A 17,817-nucleotide genomic window follows, 5' to 3' on the forward strand; every position below is an offset into this window, starting at 1 on the left:
TCTCCCTACGAAATCGGATCTTGCCAACTATTTACTACTGGATAATATCAAATTCGAAGGATTTTGCGAAATTTCGTTGAAAGCAAACCGATTCTAAAACCGCTTTCGTGTAAGATCCCTTTTGGTGAAATTACGTGATATTTGATCTTTCTTGATTCACGGGAAAGATTTCAGTCTTTTTAATCCTTTTGAGCTGTATAAATGCGATGCTCGCTGAAAAATTCAGCAGACAAGAAAAATGCATGGATAATTTAATCAACTAAGAAATCTGCAGCGTAGATGAAAAGAACTGTGTCAAGCAAGACGTTTCATGAAACTCTGCCTTAACAATATTTATTAATGGCGAAGAAACCTTTCTTATGATCGCAGAAAAGATGCTCAAGTATCGAATTATTCATTAAAATTATTAGTGCGTAAAAAAGATTTAATCGCGAATTTATAAATATTTATCAACACATATATACAGATCAGAATTTTGCATATATATACTATAGTATATCTTCAAAAGACAAATAATTACGACACTTGTAAAATGATTAATGCCGTAACATGCAGCATCTATTGATATATTGGATATATTACAATACTTGGATTGAAAAGCAAACATAACATTTTTATATATGCATTAAATTCAAGACAAATTCGTTTCGAATTGATGACTCTCGATTTTATCCAACGTTAGATCTTAAATTTCAAGAGGATATCGAAAGAAATTTGATTGTTGATACTGGATAATTGTATAAAAATCTCGGGGGCATCTACGAACAAAATAAACTTTCATCAATTTCCTGTTGATATCCTAATCTACCAAGATCCTGGCACGATGCGACGATGTCGATTGAGTTGGTCGAAAAGGAAGATGATGAGGATCGGACTAATTCACGAGAATGGACCACTGTGTGTGCCCACCGGAACCTCCAACCGGCAAGGATAGGCTATCAAACTGATTGTAATCAGACCACCCTCCGTCTCCGACAGTCTATTTCTATCTTATCCTTCTATACTTTCCAACGGTGGCATATCCCGTTCAGAGTAACTGATGCCCCTGGTAGAGACCTTCCGGCGGTAACTCGATTTTCGACTACTCGTCTTGATCTATTCCTACATATCAACGTGAATGAAACCGTATCGAGTCGGAGAGAGGATGTGGATAGGAGAAAGGTAAAACGAGAGACCAGAGAAGAGGAGCATATTTTATCGAGCCGATGTGAGGCTGTACCGCAACGCCACGACGTGCACTCGACCGCACGACCGTATGCGAATCGATAATTTATCCCCCCAAAAGCTTACTTCGCACACCGTTTCGTTGCACTCATCCGGCCGGTTCTAACCATAGAATCGCACAGATTTTCGCGGGTGAAAAAAACAGCGTGTGTGATTAACGGAGATTACTAGCGCTTAATTCGATAAGGTGGTCGAATGAAGCCGCTAGTAATCTCTCCGTTGAGTTAGTATTTAAAATAATTGAAATATATGCAACAACGTAGCACAATTATCTAGACCGGGAATATTAAGTAGACATGGAATAAACAAAGCAAAAATGAGAGATGTGTATTTGAAGAACATAAAACCAGTTCATATTGTAATAAATTGGCAAATTTATCATTGCTTTTTATTAGATAGCTCAAATATTTATTGCTATTCAATAATATTATCACTTTACACATTAAAATTACTACACTCGCAAAGCGATCTCAATATCAATTATGTCTCGATCAGTGAAGAATGGAAACGCGTTTAATACAAACGCATCGGAATACTTATAATCCGATCCATCTTATGGAATAACATTAGCGTATATCATATTATTATACGATATACTGGCTTGAAAATTTAATACAATACTTGTAAAATAATAAATGTTTGCATAATATTATTTAACATAACGTTATTCTGTGTGTAATCACACACACAGTTATATTATTACAATTTCTCATTTTCCTTCTTTAATGATAAACGGTATTGTTTCATGCTATTATTAGTTTTACACATAAAAACCATATAATGATTTATAATTGATCGTTATATTTTCACAAATTTGCGAATTCTGTTTTTCGAATAGCAATATAGTTAAAACAAAATGATTGTGACTAATAATTACTTATTAATAGTTTATATCGTTTCACGGTCCAGGATTGGTATCATTTGTTCAAAAACAGCTACAATTAGTAATTATTTATCATGTATCGCTAACCGGTCTGTATTTATGCAGGAAATGATTTAATTACGAATCTGTCTTTACCTCTATTCTCCGACGAGTTATTTTAAGTGCCTATCTTAGAGGTTGCATCTTATGTATTATGAAAGACCTTCGATTGTCTGAATAGCATTCTCGCGCTAAGAGTAATTTTCTGCGATGTTTCATTTTCCTTATATTATGTCAGATATTTCAGACAGAATCATCACGCTTTTAGAGAAGGAAAGAGCTCATTAACAATTTAATAAAGAGATATTCTCAAAACAGCTAAATTTGGTATTTATTCAGTGTATTGCGATTATAAGTATAGCAAAGTGATATCTTATGTTTAAAAAATAATATTGTTAAATGGATAATATAAAAATTACATTACGTTAAATATTTAATAAAATATAATAAATCAATTTTATTAAAATCGTGTCGTAATTTTCTAAATGATTCTGCATTTTGCTCTTGTGTAGAGATAAATATAGTAATTTTTAAATGAACGTCACAGAAACACATTAATTATTTCTCTATCAAGTTACTGAATTTTTATCTACATTTTTGGACTATTGATTGCGGAGTTTAATCACAGAGATATGTATTTTGAACCAAGTATAACGAAATAAATATTTCACATCTAGTTTTGCATCCATTAAAGCTCATATACTCATTGCAGAAATTAATAATGTGTTTGAATATAATCATTATTATCTTCAATTATAATTTTCTCAGTAACAAAAATGTATTATATTATTCTGTTTTCAAAGTATGTGTCTAATCATCTTCTTTTTTATTTCAGAACATTATCACATATTTGTTGGAGACCTGAGTCCGGAAATCGAGACACATACCTTAAGGGAAGCTTTCTCAGCCTTCGGAGAGATCTCGTAAGTCCTCTTAATCTTGCTCATTAAAGTCGACTTACCGTTTTACTAGAGTTATATGAGCGATAATATAACGTCATCATAAAATGATAACATGGTATCACTAACGACTTTTCAAAAATGCAAAATAACCTAATATTGGATTTATAAAAATCAATTAGTTTATGTTACAATTATAAGTATATAGATTTACGTATTACTCTTTTTATTCGCAAGTTTAGTTAATGAAAATATATAATTAATTAATAAATTTTTTATAAAAAACACATTATTAATACATATATTAAAAAATACTTAAAAGAAATATTTGCGTTTGCAGTAAAAAGAAGAAAAAAATACATTTTAACGTCGTCAAATATTTTAAGAAAAGAATATTTAATAATCTTTGAATATTTTATCTTTTTTTTATATACCTGATATAAAAATATCAGTTAAAAAATACTGTAAGCTTTCAATGCTATATAGAATATTTAATTTGTTTAAATGCCTCATACATTGAAACATCTCTCTTTATTCTACTGATATCTATACATATTTAAATGTTAAAAGTACTACAATATTTATATTTATATTTATATATATTGAAGACTCTCACGAGTATACTGTTGCGCGAAGTCACAAATATCATTCATAATCTTAACGCTTCCGGAAATGCAATTTATAAAAATGCAGTACTAACCCACGGCTTTACTGAAGAAAAGCCACCACTCTGGAAAATGTCAGTGCCGACAATAAATAGACATAATCAAATCCCTAGAAGTTGCAATAGAAGGAAATCCGGAATATTTCGTTTTATCAACCGGCTTGCTCAAGTTTATTACACTTTTAACGACCTCGCCCTCTCGTCCTAACTGAGCTGTTTTACGAGTTTCCATCATCGTCCGACGTTTCACGATGCACCGACGCGAACAATAATAACGCATATCTCTGCGATCGCGCGGCAGCTACCACGAGTCCTGCGACCTTGCGCTCCGTTAAACTCGCCGGTCGATAGATGCATGACGATAATATCGCAAGCACCGATACCCTTCGAAGTCGGGCTTGAGCTGCGAGCTGGAGGTGAAGTCGCGTCAATCTCCGCAGTCTTGATCGATTGTATCGGTAAACCAGTAACGCTAAGCCGCGTGCATTTATGCAGCAGAAACCAGCGAAGGAGCTAATTTGACACATTTCTATAGGCAGCATTTAAAGAACATAATAAATCCTCTGTAAGTTTCGCGTAACTGACTGATAATTAATAGATAAAACACTCAAACGTTTCCTTCCCTGTTCTGAAGATTTTCTTTTTATTATAATAGTATTAACATGATTCGAAATAATAATTAAACAGGGGGAATTTGGAAATGTAGAATGCTATGATTTTTTATTTTCAATATATATATCAAAAATTTTTTATAAATTCAAGAATAGAGTGATGGGAACTACTTTCCATCCCTACTTTATACTCTATTCTTGAATTTGTGAAATATGAAGAGTCCTTTATAATTCTTAATTTTATTGTTAAAATTTGTCAATAATTACTTTTATTATATTAAATAGACACAACTAAAAACACTTCTAAGAATAATTTTAATGTAATCATGCTCTCAGATATTCAAATAATGAAAATTACCTTCACTTATAAAGGTAAATTATCATATACCTACACCAAGGATTCGTGGTAGTCTAAGAATAGGCATAATCAGCAGCAGAACTTCGATTTCGCAAGGAAATTACGTGAGCAAAACAAAAGGAACATATTGAGCTAGCATTTTGCGAGCATGCGAAGTGTCAGTAAGTCCGCGCTCTACATCGATTGTATCTGCAAACCAGTACGTTACGCCCTGTGATTTTACGTGACGAAAGTCAGGGACAGTATCGCGATTTCGCGCAACGATACATCGTAAAAGTGGACGAAATAGATGTAGCTACAGTTATTTGATGTTATTACCGTCTAAACATTTGTTTTGCACTAATATTGTTCTGGAAAAATATTTATGTTAATAATAACTTATCATCTCGCACTTTATCATCTCTTTCACGAATTAAGAATCTCAATCCGTAAAAATCGTAAAGATAGAATCGCTTCTTCTAAAGCATAGATCTTCGTATCCGTTTCTCTTGCGGCAAGAAATCTCCATTCGGATTTCGCATCCTGATTTATTCTTGGCTCATGCAGATGCACCACTTCTGCGTTCACGAAACTTCACGAATATTGCTTGATAGGAGAAAAAAGGGGAACCGCCGTGAGAGGTATCGAAATTTCAGATTCCAATCTAAACTCGGCCTTCGAGCGACAACCATGTTCAGTAGCGAAACAGCTGGAGGTAGGTACAGTTTGCGCCGTTTGGCACAAGAAGACGGTAGAAAAATGGGCCCTCTCTCCCCTCTGGAAAAATCGATTCAAACTCGCTCCACGAGTACCTAAGCCGCGCTTTAAAAAGCTAGTGAAAAATTGCCAGCGGTTTTCCTCTTTTATTTTGTTTTTCCCCCAGCCCCTTCCTTTTTCTCTCCTCTACCAATGCTCCTCACGCCTCTTCTGTGCTCCGTTCAATGCTCCTTTCCCCGATCCCAGGTACGCTCCTCTTCCTTGCCTCAAATGGTTTATTCCAGAAAGGCCTGCTATGCTTCGTTCTTTACGCGATAAACAATCGTGATTAATTATATCCTTAGTGAGATATATTTGATCGAGCTTGATATTACACTAGAAGAAAAGAAAGGTTGTGTACATACCGTCAGTTATATTAGAAATAATGAAGATAAATTTGTTTAAATTTATTTTTGATACAGCGTCTTTTGACTTCCTTCAATAATAAATGCAGCTTAGAACAGCGAGTTATCACAAATTTATATCGATATTCCATGCTAAGCAATTTCACGATTCTTATACATGCCGGTCAGCGTATTTCCTTCAAATATGAATAACGCCATACCATGCTGGCGAATATCGCTTGCCAAGCGTGAAACGCGGTTTAGCGCTTCTGCTTTTCGGGCAAACCTTTATGAATATTGCATCATAAATTTTAGATTTATATATGTATATATATATATATATATATATACATGATATATATTTTATATATATGCAGGTGACCCATCATCGCGAAATGTCATCAGAAAATATGTGATCGTTTTCTTTATGTTTTTGCATAAACTAGCAAGGTGTGAGAGTATTACTTGTATCTTTCCCGAAAATACCTATTTCTTATAATTATAGCATGAATTTTTACATAAGGAGTGTACTTAAGGACACTTTTATATTTTGATTTTTAGACTTTTTTAACTATTTTTATTTTATTTCATATGTTGTTTATAAATAGAGGATGTATATAACTTAAATAAATATTTATAGCATTTTGGAATAATATTTTAATCTCTGTTGTTAATAATTTCTTTTGATAAATCATCCCTTATAGATAAAAAAAATAATTGTACCTATAATGGACAATGTATTATAGCTAAGGATACATAAAATAAAACGCAAATTTATAGGAAAAAACAGTTTTAATTCTACTTGAATCGACAACAATTAAACTATTAGTAATAAAGATAATTTTAGACAAATGTTTATAATAAATAAATTTAATCGTTTAATATTGTAACGTAAAACCTTATAAAATACAATAAAGTAATTAAACGTAAAGAAGGTAAAACAATAAAGAATATTATATCCAATATCATCCTAAAGATGTTTAAACGAGTTCTTATGTACACACGTCTCTAAGTATAACAATTTTGCTTAAATTATAAGACTACTGAAATTAAACAGAAATAAAAATGTAACTTTTCAAATATGCTAAATAATATTTTTTAAAAATTACATAGAGAATCTTATAGTAAATTTGAATTTCTCATAAAAATTTGTAAAAGAATTAGAGAAAAAATATATATGAAAAATACTTACAAAGAAGAAACAAATTTTTGTCTGTAAAATCTAAATGACTGCAGAACACGTAATTATTTAGATTAAAAATAAATTACAACTGAAGTAATATAACTGAGCTGTTAATATTAAAAATCTCGTTACTGTTAAAAAATAATTAATGTGTCCCAAGATACAACATGTTTCTAGGTACCAGTGTCTCTCTCCTACACATATACTTTTAAAAAATATATTTAGTATTTTTTATTTATATCGTAATTTAAATCATTTAGCAACTCTCATAAAGATTTTTATAAATAATTCATTTTAATTCAATTACCATTATTACATTATACATTACTATTGCAAAATAAATTATATATTTGTCGATACATTTCTAAAATTAAAATATGCTAAAACAGTAAAAATATATTGTTAAAGAAGAAAATAAGGTTCGTGAAATAGCTTAAACTGAATAGTTAAACTGAAAAACTCAAATTAGGATACTTTCCAAGAACGTTTAAAGTTTAAATATTCTTATATAAAATATGTTTTCGTATTAAATGTACAAAGCATAATTATATTTAACAATGGAATTTAATTACAAATTGCTGATTCGCCTGCTATCAATTAGAAATTTTAACAATGCAACTTGAAATTTTAACCACGTAAATTAATTATCGGTCATAATTCGCAAACGATGCAGCATCGAAACATAAATCGAGCCTTTAATCAATGTCACAATTATCGATAGTGTAGAGTAAATCGGGAATACTTTGAAAGACATATTAAAATGTGCTTAATGATGATGACTTTAACTCCTTTATTCATTTAATCGTTTGATGCTTTCATTATATTAATTACATTATAATGCGATAAAGAATAATCATTGTTCTCTATACATATATATATATATATATATATATATATATGAGTATCTATCGAAACTTAGGAATAGTTACTACAATGCGCGACTACAATGACTACAATAGGAAAGGGATTTCTGGAATAGTCCATTCACGTGAGTGCGACAACTTGCTTCAACCTATGTCCACATTTGCATACGAGCACATTGTACTTGCACTTTGATTGCTCTTGCAGATTCGAAGTAACCACCAGCATCAAAGACAAAATAGCTTCGAGTGATACAACTGAATGATATTTTAACACGTTATATATTTTATATTTATTGTATAATTATACATTTATTGTGATTAATATATCAATTTTTATTATCGAATGGATACATATATATGTAAAAGATATCGCAAGATAAAATTCATATCAAATTCTACTATTCTAGATTTCCAAAAAATATATCAAATTAGAAAAAATGTTGCGATACAACATTAATGACTATGGTTTTTTTTCGTTATCCCAATAGTGCTACATTGTGAAAAAAAGTTAATAACAAAGTGAACGTATTATGTAGAAACACAATACAACGCAATAGCAATATAACGCAAATAAATACACACAACAATATATGTAATGCGTAAAACATATAATACAATATATTGGTTACTCTACTAAAGAAGCAATTTATGCATGTTGCTCTCAAGATCACCATTTATGATCGCGCGTTTTGGACATTTCAGTACAGCGTTAGGCCGTTAGCGTCACAGCTTGATCTCAGCGGAGAACCAAAGCTCGCTTTCAGGTTTAAATGGTGGTTAAGTAAGCTGCACGGTCGTCTCCTCAGTTGCCCTTTGCCGATATATCTACCCTCTAATATACACATTCACGCCGCGCCGGTACAGGCGTGCTGCCATTAAACGTGTCCGCACACCCGCGCATGCAAACGTGACTAACACATTTGCAGAGGCCAGCGCGCATATCCTATAACTTATGATACACGAAGGCGTCGTTATAACCGGTCTCCCTTACGCTTTCGTACCACTTCTCTACCACTTCCTTCATCCAACCATTTCGCACGTCCACCACCGCCGCCGCCATCCAGTTTTAATCCATAGATCTAGAACTGGAGAGTACGCGGAAGGAGCTCGTGGAGCCTGTCGAGACTGTCGGCGCAGTCTGCTTGGCAAAAGTATAACGAGTAGTACCCGGCATGTCCCTGAGCAACGCTGTGCACATTGCCGTATTCGAGATTTCGTTATTAATATTTAACTACGGCGGAAAGATTAAAAAGTTTTAGGAATTTTAATATAGCCGTACCCCAGGGAGTCGTTTCCATGCTGAAACCTGCGCCAGGCGTTCACATGGACGTCACTGCGGCCGGGGCCGCACGTGTGTGCGTGTAGTTGGCGACCACATGCACCGTGCAAATGCGTATACGCCGCGGTATCCTACACGTGTGAAGATGCACGCGTATGCAACGCTTATGTAGGATGCATGAGCACCGTGCATGCACGCGCGAACACATTGATATTCGGCCGCGCCGTTTCTCACGGCGCAGCGAACAGAATTTTAACGACCCTCGTTATCAATCTCGCGACGAGCGAGTCTCGACTGACCGATCGATCGATTCCGATCAGCATCACGGTGTACCTTGTTCGTTAACGCTCTATGGAACCGAAGCCCATTATACATATATAGTGTCAAGTATATCGTATAGATGAAACTCGCAATTTGATTTGTATTGACGGACAGCGTCGACAGGCAGCGTTCATTTAACCGTGAATGTCTGACTTATATCACTCTTTCTCCACTTTAAGACGTATTCCATCTCGCCGGCTGTCGATCGTTCCTGGAGGTACGCAAATCGCACAAAGCTTTAACGTACTACATCAACCGCGCCGGTTTTCTATTGATCCCTACGTATATTCTGTGTTTCAGCGAGGCATGCGTTTAGCGCTTATCGTACCCTTCACGCGTGATCTACCATGTATACAACGTGCGTCCGAATTAATATTTCGCTGGGCGAGCTTCCCAACATGCATATGCAACTGAAGAGTTTAAATGTCGAGAGTTCACACTACGATGTTGTTTTGTTGTTTTAGCCTTCCTGAACGATCTGTTAAAATGCTACATGCAATACGTATCCCATGGAAATGCGCCATAATATAATAGACTTAGTATGTGATTGTCGAGCAAGATTATATTCGATCCATTTGCAGGATACATGATAATGTTTTTGAAATCGAGATTTTAAATCAGCGATAATATTTTCTCCTGTGAGTAGAGTACGAATCTTCCAAACAAAGAATTTCATGAATATTACGAACAAGTAAGTGCGTAAAACGCATTATATCTTGTTAAAAGTAACGTGATATTTTAATAACATACCTTTTTAAAAACGTATAGAAGTAAATTAACTTTTTTTTTACTTTCTGTTATATATTATATTATATATATATATATTATATTAAGTGCACTTCCAATCATACGTGAGCTAATAAAAGCAACTGACGTGGAGGTAACCTTTGCGAAAATAAATGATATCGATTATATCATATGCGCGTGCGATAACACCTGTTTTTTACACTTCGTAACATTTAGAGTGACGTGACTCAGCTACTTTAATCTTTCCTTAGGAAAGATATCGTAAATAACAAAAAAAAAAAACGATTTCAGTATAGTGACTGAAGTTATTCGTCATGGTAACTTTGCTTATAAATTACGGTGAAAGCTTCGCATGTAAGAGTTAACACGCCGATAATGATCGAAATATTTCGCGGCAGGTTTCCTTAAGAATTCGTCGGTGCTATTTATTCTCCGACCTGAAGCTATAAAGAAGAAACATGTGAGATAGTGACGAAAAGATAAAAAAAGCATGATTACTTTACTTTGCAGATCGTCGCCGTCGGTCGAGGGTAAGCGTAAAAAGAAGTGTTAGAGCGGGAGGTGGTAGAATGGAAGAGGTAGTGGCAAGGGTGGTTGAAAAGTTGACAGCCTCCGAAAGTTTCGACACCCTGTAGGGAAAGAGACGGCTCGATTAGTTTGCAAACGACCGTAACTTTTGCTCGAGATCTTTATCCGTAAAAGTACAGACAACTTTCTCGTAGGCGAGCGGTCGGGGGAGGCGAGAGGGGGCGGGACAGGTAAGGGATACGGCTGGTTCAATTGTAATGTCGGGACATAATAATTCAGCTTTCACTGTCCCGTCCGGCGTTATTTTTTCCCCCATTCCATCGCATTCTTGTTTGCACGCGTATTCCACCGCAGCGACAGCGTGGCGGTTAGACTTCCTTGCATTAGCGCAAAGTAACTTCTAACTCTACCGTAATTTTTTTCAGGATTATCAACGCGCACGTGGTCGACATTCGTGCTTGTCAGCCAAAAGCTTTTTAAAACTTCGTGAGAATAGTACGGAAGCGCGTCACATCTAGAAATGTGCAAATTTTATGCGACAAAAATGAAAAAGTTTTCAGAAACGGCATATAAAATGTCAGTTTTTTTTCGTTCCGTGTAGGGCAAACATCGTTGCTGTGATTAATACAATTCGATTGTCACTTGCGCGCAATCTCTCTCTTTCCTCCCCCCCCCCTATCTCTTTCTTTTAATATCTATTACCAGATGCTCTCATCCATTTCATTTTCCGATGCACATACCGGCAGGCTCTTGTACTCAGTTCGTAAGAAAGACGAAGGGGATCAAAGCAACGACCCAACGAAATAGCTTACCCCACCGGATATCGAATTTCGAGAGTGGAAGAGAATTATTACTTACGAGCCTCTCGCTGGCTACGTACTTACTTACCCTCTTATTGGCTATCTGAAAGCAACCGAACATTTCTCATACCGGGTAAACTCCTATTTACTCGTCGATACATTTTATTCAATCCTAAAAGTAGCACGGCTCTGACATAAGCGAATGCCAGGAATTACGCCGAGTAGGTATGTCAGAGGAATTCCGAACCCGCATAGCGCTTACGCTTCAGCGGAAATTCCTGAAAATGTTACGATCTTCAAAAATCTTTCCCAGTGGCAGACGACGGTGTCGACGACGATATCCGTTTCGCAATTTTGTCACTGTCACGACCTTCGTGCTAATAACACCAGATGCAATTCGCGCGTACCTTGCCGCCCGACAAAGGGTTTAACGGTTCACACTTCATCGCCCGCGTTTACGCCGGCGCGGGCGCAATTCTCGCTCGCGCAAATCCACGCAGATCCATATACCCACGAGTGTTGCGAATGTGCGGTCACTTGATTTATTACCCCTCAAGATTATCACTCCCTTCCTGGAGCAGAAACCCGCCTCTTCTCTCTGACCTCTCAGTCTTTCCTCCTGGAACCACCGTTACTCCTCTGAGTGGTTTGTGACTTCCTGCTACGGTTTACGGAGCGAGTCTACGGAGTTCGGAATTCTATGCGAAGACTAGAGAATGAACATATAGATTAAGACCGTTCTATAATTCATGGTTCACCGATAATCCGCTGATGATAAGCGTGAAATTTTCTATCCGAATGGATTTAACAGAGCTTGCTAAGTCGTGACTTTTAACTTTACAACATTGCATTGTCTCTTTCTTTTTCTCTTAACCTGCATATACTTATTTCTATATTACAAATTTCCTGTAATTATGAACTACGAATGAGGATTATTCCTATCTATTGAATTTCCAATCGTAAACAAATAAGTATGATAATTCTCTATATATATAAATATAGAAATATATAGATAAGTAAGAAATATTCCCTATATTTAGTATACTCTCGACACAATGCCGTTTCTATCTCATCACCTCACGCGAAAAACTTTCACGTCAATCTCGTTTTATCCGCGATAAATCTTGCACATATATATTTCGTGCTCTAACAAATACATATGGTCTTTTCTTCCGTATTACCCGTACGGCTGCCCTTCTGATGCACAACGATAGCACGAGCGACAGGACTACGTCGTAGAAAGGGTCGTGGAGAGCGATATCCCGTGAAATGATTCAGGGAAGTCGGCGAATAATGCGCCTCGCTGGTTCGGCGGTAGGCACTTAAAATCCGGAGACTGGAGTCCTCCGCCTCGGGATCTGACGTCCGGGGATTCCATCCCGGATCCCAGTACCACGGTTATAGTAGTAATAGTAGCCGGTCGCTAGCGACCGAATCCGGTGAACGAGCGGTGCACTCGGACTTGAGACGTTGTCAGAGTTTAAATCTTACCTCCCTTCTCACCTCCCACTGGGCTGCACCAACCAGGCGGATGCCCCGTTCCTCTTTATTCCCTAACTCCCTCGCTGTAGAAGGCGACCGCTTCGGTGCTCTTTGCCTCTATCCCCTATGGCCGCCCCTCGACAAACTGACCCCGTAAACTTAGCCTCGCTCCAGCCATCTTTCCCAACCTCCTCTTACGTCTCGACCGACACTTCGCCCCTCGGCAAATAGTCAAAGAGAATTCAGTCCAACGAAGCTGTGACATAGTTATGACCGCCTTTAACGTATCTACGTGCCGTAGCATTCGAAATTGTCTCGCCTACCGTGCACGGTTTCAGAAATCTAGTGACCCTTGGCGATCATCATTTTACTTACTGTCTAAGAAAGTGTCAATTCCACGCTGACTCGTGTAACGCGTTGATAAAAAAAAAAACCGCCTTTATATATCTTATCCTGATATAAGGAACGTATGATTATCTTTTTTTTGTAAACTACCTCACGCAAAAAAAAGAAATTAATAAATGTGTAATCAATTTTCTCGCGCGTGTTACGCTTGATGAATTTAAAACACCATCGCGATCTTTAACGTCTTTAACGTTCCGTAGACGGCGAAGGTAAGTACAGTAGCTCCGTACTTTGCTAACTTCTTTCGGCACGGTGAACTTTCCTTCACTTTCCCGACTTCGTTCGCAACTTTCGAGATACTTCGCGTAAGCATTGCACGGCGTCAGACCGTTGCGTACGGCCTTCGAGTAAATGTCGGCGGGGACGGACCATTCTTTCCATAAACAGTTTTCCAAAGAACTCAACACGGAGATGCTATAAGCAGAGAAAGAGAGATGGATGATGCCAGAGACGTGTAATGGCTGACTCCCGCGGTAGGAAGTATTCGGGATGTCGGATGTTCGGGTGAACTAGCCAAGCATATCCGAGGTGGAGGGTTTGGTAGGTAGGTCAACGGGTATGAAATTTCAATGAGGCTGCTACTCTACGTCGCCGAAGAATTCCCCCGACGCGCGTATAGTCCACCAGGGTTAGAATTATGCTTAGAGTCTGAAATATCGAGCGATGGAAGAAGGGCGTGGAAGGTGGCGTGTGAGAGGAGTGAAACGGTGACGGGGAAAAGGAAGAGTAGAGACAGAGATCTAGTAAGAGGCTGCATCGTACATTCTCTTTGTAAACCCTGCTAAGGATCTCCTACGCTCGCTATCCTCTTGCACAGATAGAGAGAAGATAGACGAAGTACATCCAAATACAGCCCACGTACGAGTCTCGCTTTGAAGCTCAATATCTCGTTTGCCAGGAATCGAACCTGCCGAAATCAATGTCACGCGCAAGTCTTGTCCTGAAGCTCTCAGTTTCATTACCTTCCGCCTATGACTCACTTGCCGCTCAAGTTACTTGACGTTCAAAATTGAGCAAATTTATGCTTACATTTTGAAACTCTCTTCAAATTTCGTTGTTTTAAAAAAGTAGTATATATTTCAGAAGGCATACGTGATATAAATTATTATATGTCTTCTAAAATATATATCATCTTTTTTATAATAACAAAATTTAAAGATTGTTCCCAAATGTAAATATTTAATTTGCTTGAAATTAAATAGATATCAGTATAAAAGAACTGTATTCTCTAGTCTTGTTATATAGTAGGTACGTATCATGGATGGTTACGACTTTAATTAATAAACATGAATTTGAAGACACAGTTATAATTTAATTATATTTTTAAATTAAAATTGAATAATTAAACTTTTTCTTTTTTTATGCATGGTCATTTTATCATGCAAATATGAAATAAGAATGAAGCGAATAAGAAAAAAGTCAGTAAACGATAAGGAAGCAGAAAATAAATACAGAATACAAAGCATCTTTTAAGTTGTAATGTGAATATACAACAAATAAGAAATAAAGGTCCTAAATAAATATAGGTCTTGACAATATAGGTATAGACAAAAATCTAGTGCTCGATTAAATTAAAATCAATATTCGCTGATAAGCGTATATAATGTTATTAGACATTACACTAATATTAAATGTAAAATTATGAATTATTCAATATTCTGCTTGTGCAATATTCTGCTTGTCTCCTCATAGATTTGACTTTAATTTAGTCACTACGTCAGAATAAGAAAAGTTCATGAACACGGTTATAAAAACCTTCAACACAAAGAATTGGCCACTATGCCTAAATAGCGCCATAGAAGAGCACTTTGCTCATTAGGTCATAAAAGTATACGTTCATTATGTATACTTTCCTGCGGTAGGCTTCTCAAGCACTTTGGCCGTTTTTTACTTGCCTGCTATCATCTTCTTCAAGTTCTTCAACAGCTCCATCCTTTTTCTTTAGTGTACAAGTTGTATCCAGCAAATTTTATATTGATAAATGTATCATCAATTCAAAAATTTGGAAAAAATTACGTAATTTTTCGATCATGTTTAAATGATACATATGTAATTGCTCTTACAAATATTCTTACTCTACATTTCTGAAGATAGAATTATATTAGAGTAAAACAATACATTATATAAGTTACAATTGTAATTCTTAAAATTTATTTCATGATTACTTAAATAGGATTTTTTTTTCGTATAGTACTTATTAGTAGGCAAAGACATGTGCAATAAATCAGAAGTATATTATATACATGTACACGTACGCGCGCCCGAAAAAGAATAATACGCGCAGCTCGGAAAAGACAGGAAGGGCTAGAGTTGGTATCCAGAGCTGTCTGCTACATCAACCTGCTGTACGCCTCGAGAGAGACGTCGCAGAGAAAGAACTACCCTTGGAAGTAGGTATATGCCGACGCTGGGCCCAAGCACTTGTCCAAGTAAAATATTCAGCTCCACGGCACAACGATATGTATACGTTCTCTCTCATCTTTTCTCTCTTCCTATCCCCGGATTCTCCAATGGGCAGTTCTTCTTTTCGGTCCTCGGTACGAATTCGACCGAGTTCGGACAACTTTAAGAGTTAGCGATGCGCGATGAACTTTTTACTTGCTGTACTTCCGTGTTAACGGACAATGCGAAGCATTGAATTCCAATTTGCGTTTGACTTGATAGACTTAATCTAGATGAATTTCGCGAACAGTTTGTATCCATGAAACGAGGCGATGGTAATATATAATACAAAGTGATATTGCACGGAACATTTTCTTCAACTATTTCACCGAAAAGTAATAAAGATCATTCAAGGATATCATTTATAGAAAATAAATAATTATAAGGTTCCGTATGTATAAAACAATAAGACAATTAAAAAGGGCAGAACCAATATTTAAACAAACAAATTTAATTAAATTAGAATCATAAAGTTAACAAACTTTTCGACTCCGATCGGGTCATTTTCAATGTTACAAAGGTAAATCATAAATAAAAGTACAACTATACAATGTTAAATAAATGAAAAGACCATAACTGTAACAATTCGTTAAATTGCCTTAAATTAAATTAAAGTAAATTCTTGTCTTTACTATATAAAAAATATCCCTAATCTTTAATTACAGTTCTAACATCTTAAATAAAAAAATGAATATGATTAAATAATAATTAATCATATTCATTTTTATTTAAGATGTTGTAACTGTAATTAAAGATTAGGGATATTTTTTATATAGTAAAGACAAAAATTTACTGGCAATTTAACGAATTGTTACAGTTATGGTCTTTTCATTTATTTAACATTGTATAGTTGTACTTTTATTTATGATTTACCTTTGTAACATTGAAAATGACCCGATCGGAGTCGAAACATTTGTTAACTTTATGATTCTAATTTAATTAAATTTGTTTGTTTAAATATTAGTTTTATGCCCTTTTTAATTGTCATATTGCATTTATAGAAACTTTCAACTTACAGATAGATATTCTATTAATATCAAAGGTTTAATTGAACAGCTAACGATTCTTGCTACGTATAGCTATCAAAAGTGATGATACATGAATATATAATCTTATATACACAATATATGTTACATGCAATTTATCACAATTAGAATTTAATCAGTCTTCTCCAACGACAATATCGCTCAATTTGTTGAAATTTTATTTGCCGCTTTATGTTTCTAAAGCAACTCTTTCTCAGGACAGATGTGAATTGATTTCTTCTCTATACATGATTGACTATAGAACTCTACATGACATACGAAAAATGATAGGAGGAATGGATATACTTAATAATATAAGAAAATAAAATATTTCGGCAACATTGGACGGTCGATGAGAGTCTCCCACATGAGAGATCATTATTTATCTCTCAACAAGCACGGTGAGACTAAGCGATATTAATTTGTCAGAACATGACAGCGGTCTTAATAAATACAAAACATATTGTACGAAAAGATTAATTACAACATGCAAATAAAGTCAACTATAATCTCAATAATTTTTTAAAACATAACATTACACATTAGTAATATAATAATACGTTATAAACTTGAAATAATTATATTTATAATAAAAGCTTAACTTGAAATAGTTGTGAAATAATTTCATTTATTAATGTTCATCGTTTGTTGATAATATAAAAAGAATCAGTGCGCTCCTCGCCCCGATAAAGTGAATGACAAGGTTCACGAAACGTCAGCATTAGCAATGGATGAAAACATGGCGATAAACCGCAAAACCTTCTGGTGTCTTTGAATATAAAAAGAATTTCGCTAAAGAATGTCTGTATTCACGAAATCTCTAAAGTTATTACACAACGCTACGAAAAATTTGATCCGAAAATTTGATCCGAACAAAGCTGATCATATTCGTCATATAGGAATGTTAGCATGTGTGTCACGATATTAAACCGACAATTCTTTTCTATGGATGAAACGGCAACCGCAACCGGCTTTCGCCACGACC

General features: G+C 35.4%; 1 protein-coding gene across 1 annotated transcript in view; it reads left to right on the forward strand.

The window, feature by feature from the left end:
* Positions 1-17,817, forward strand: part of LOC108768666 (nucleolysin TIA-1) — a 165,574-nt gene that overhangs the window by 75,167 nt on the left and 72,590 nt on the right. Inside the window, exons 2-3 of the mRNA XM_018519188.1 lie at positions 2,982-3,069; positions 5,225-5,372. Coding sequence (XP_018374690.1) covers positions 2,982-3,069; positions 5,225-5,372 — 236 coding nt within the window. The remainder of the gene's footprint in view (positions 1-2,981; positions 3,070-5,224; positions 5,373-17,817) is intronic.

Source organism: Trachymyrmex cornetzi, unplaced genomic scaffold (assembly GCF_001594075.2).
Source record: "Trachymyrmex cornetzi isolate Tcor2-1 unplaced genomic scaffold, Tcor1.1 scaffold82, whole genome shotgun sequence".
Lineage (NCBI taxonomy): Eukaryota > Metazoa > Arthropoda > Insecta > Hymenoptera > Formicidae > Trachymyrmex > Trachymyrmex cornetzi.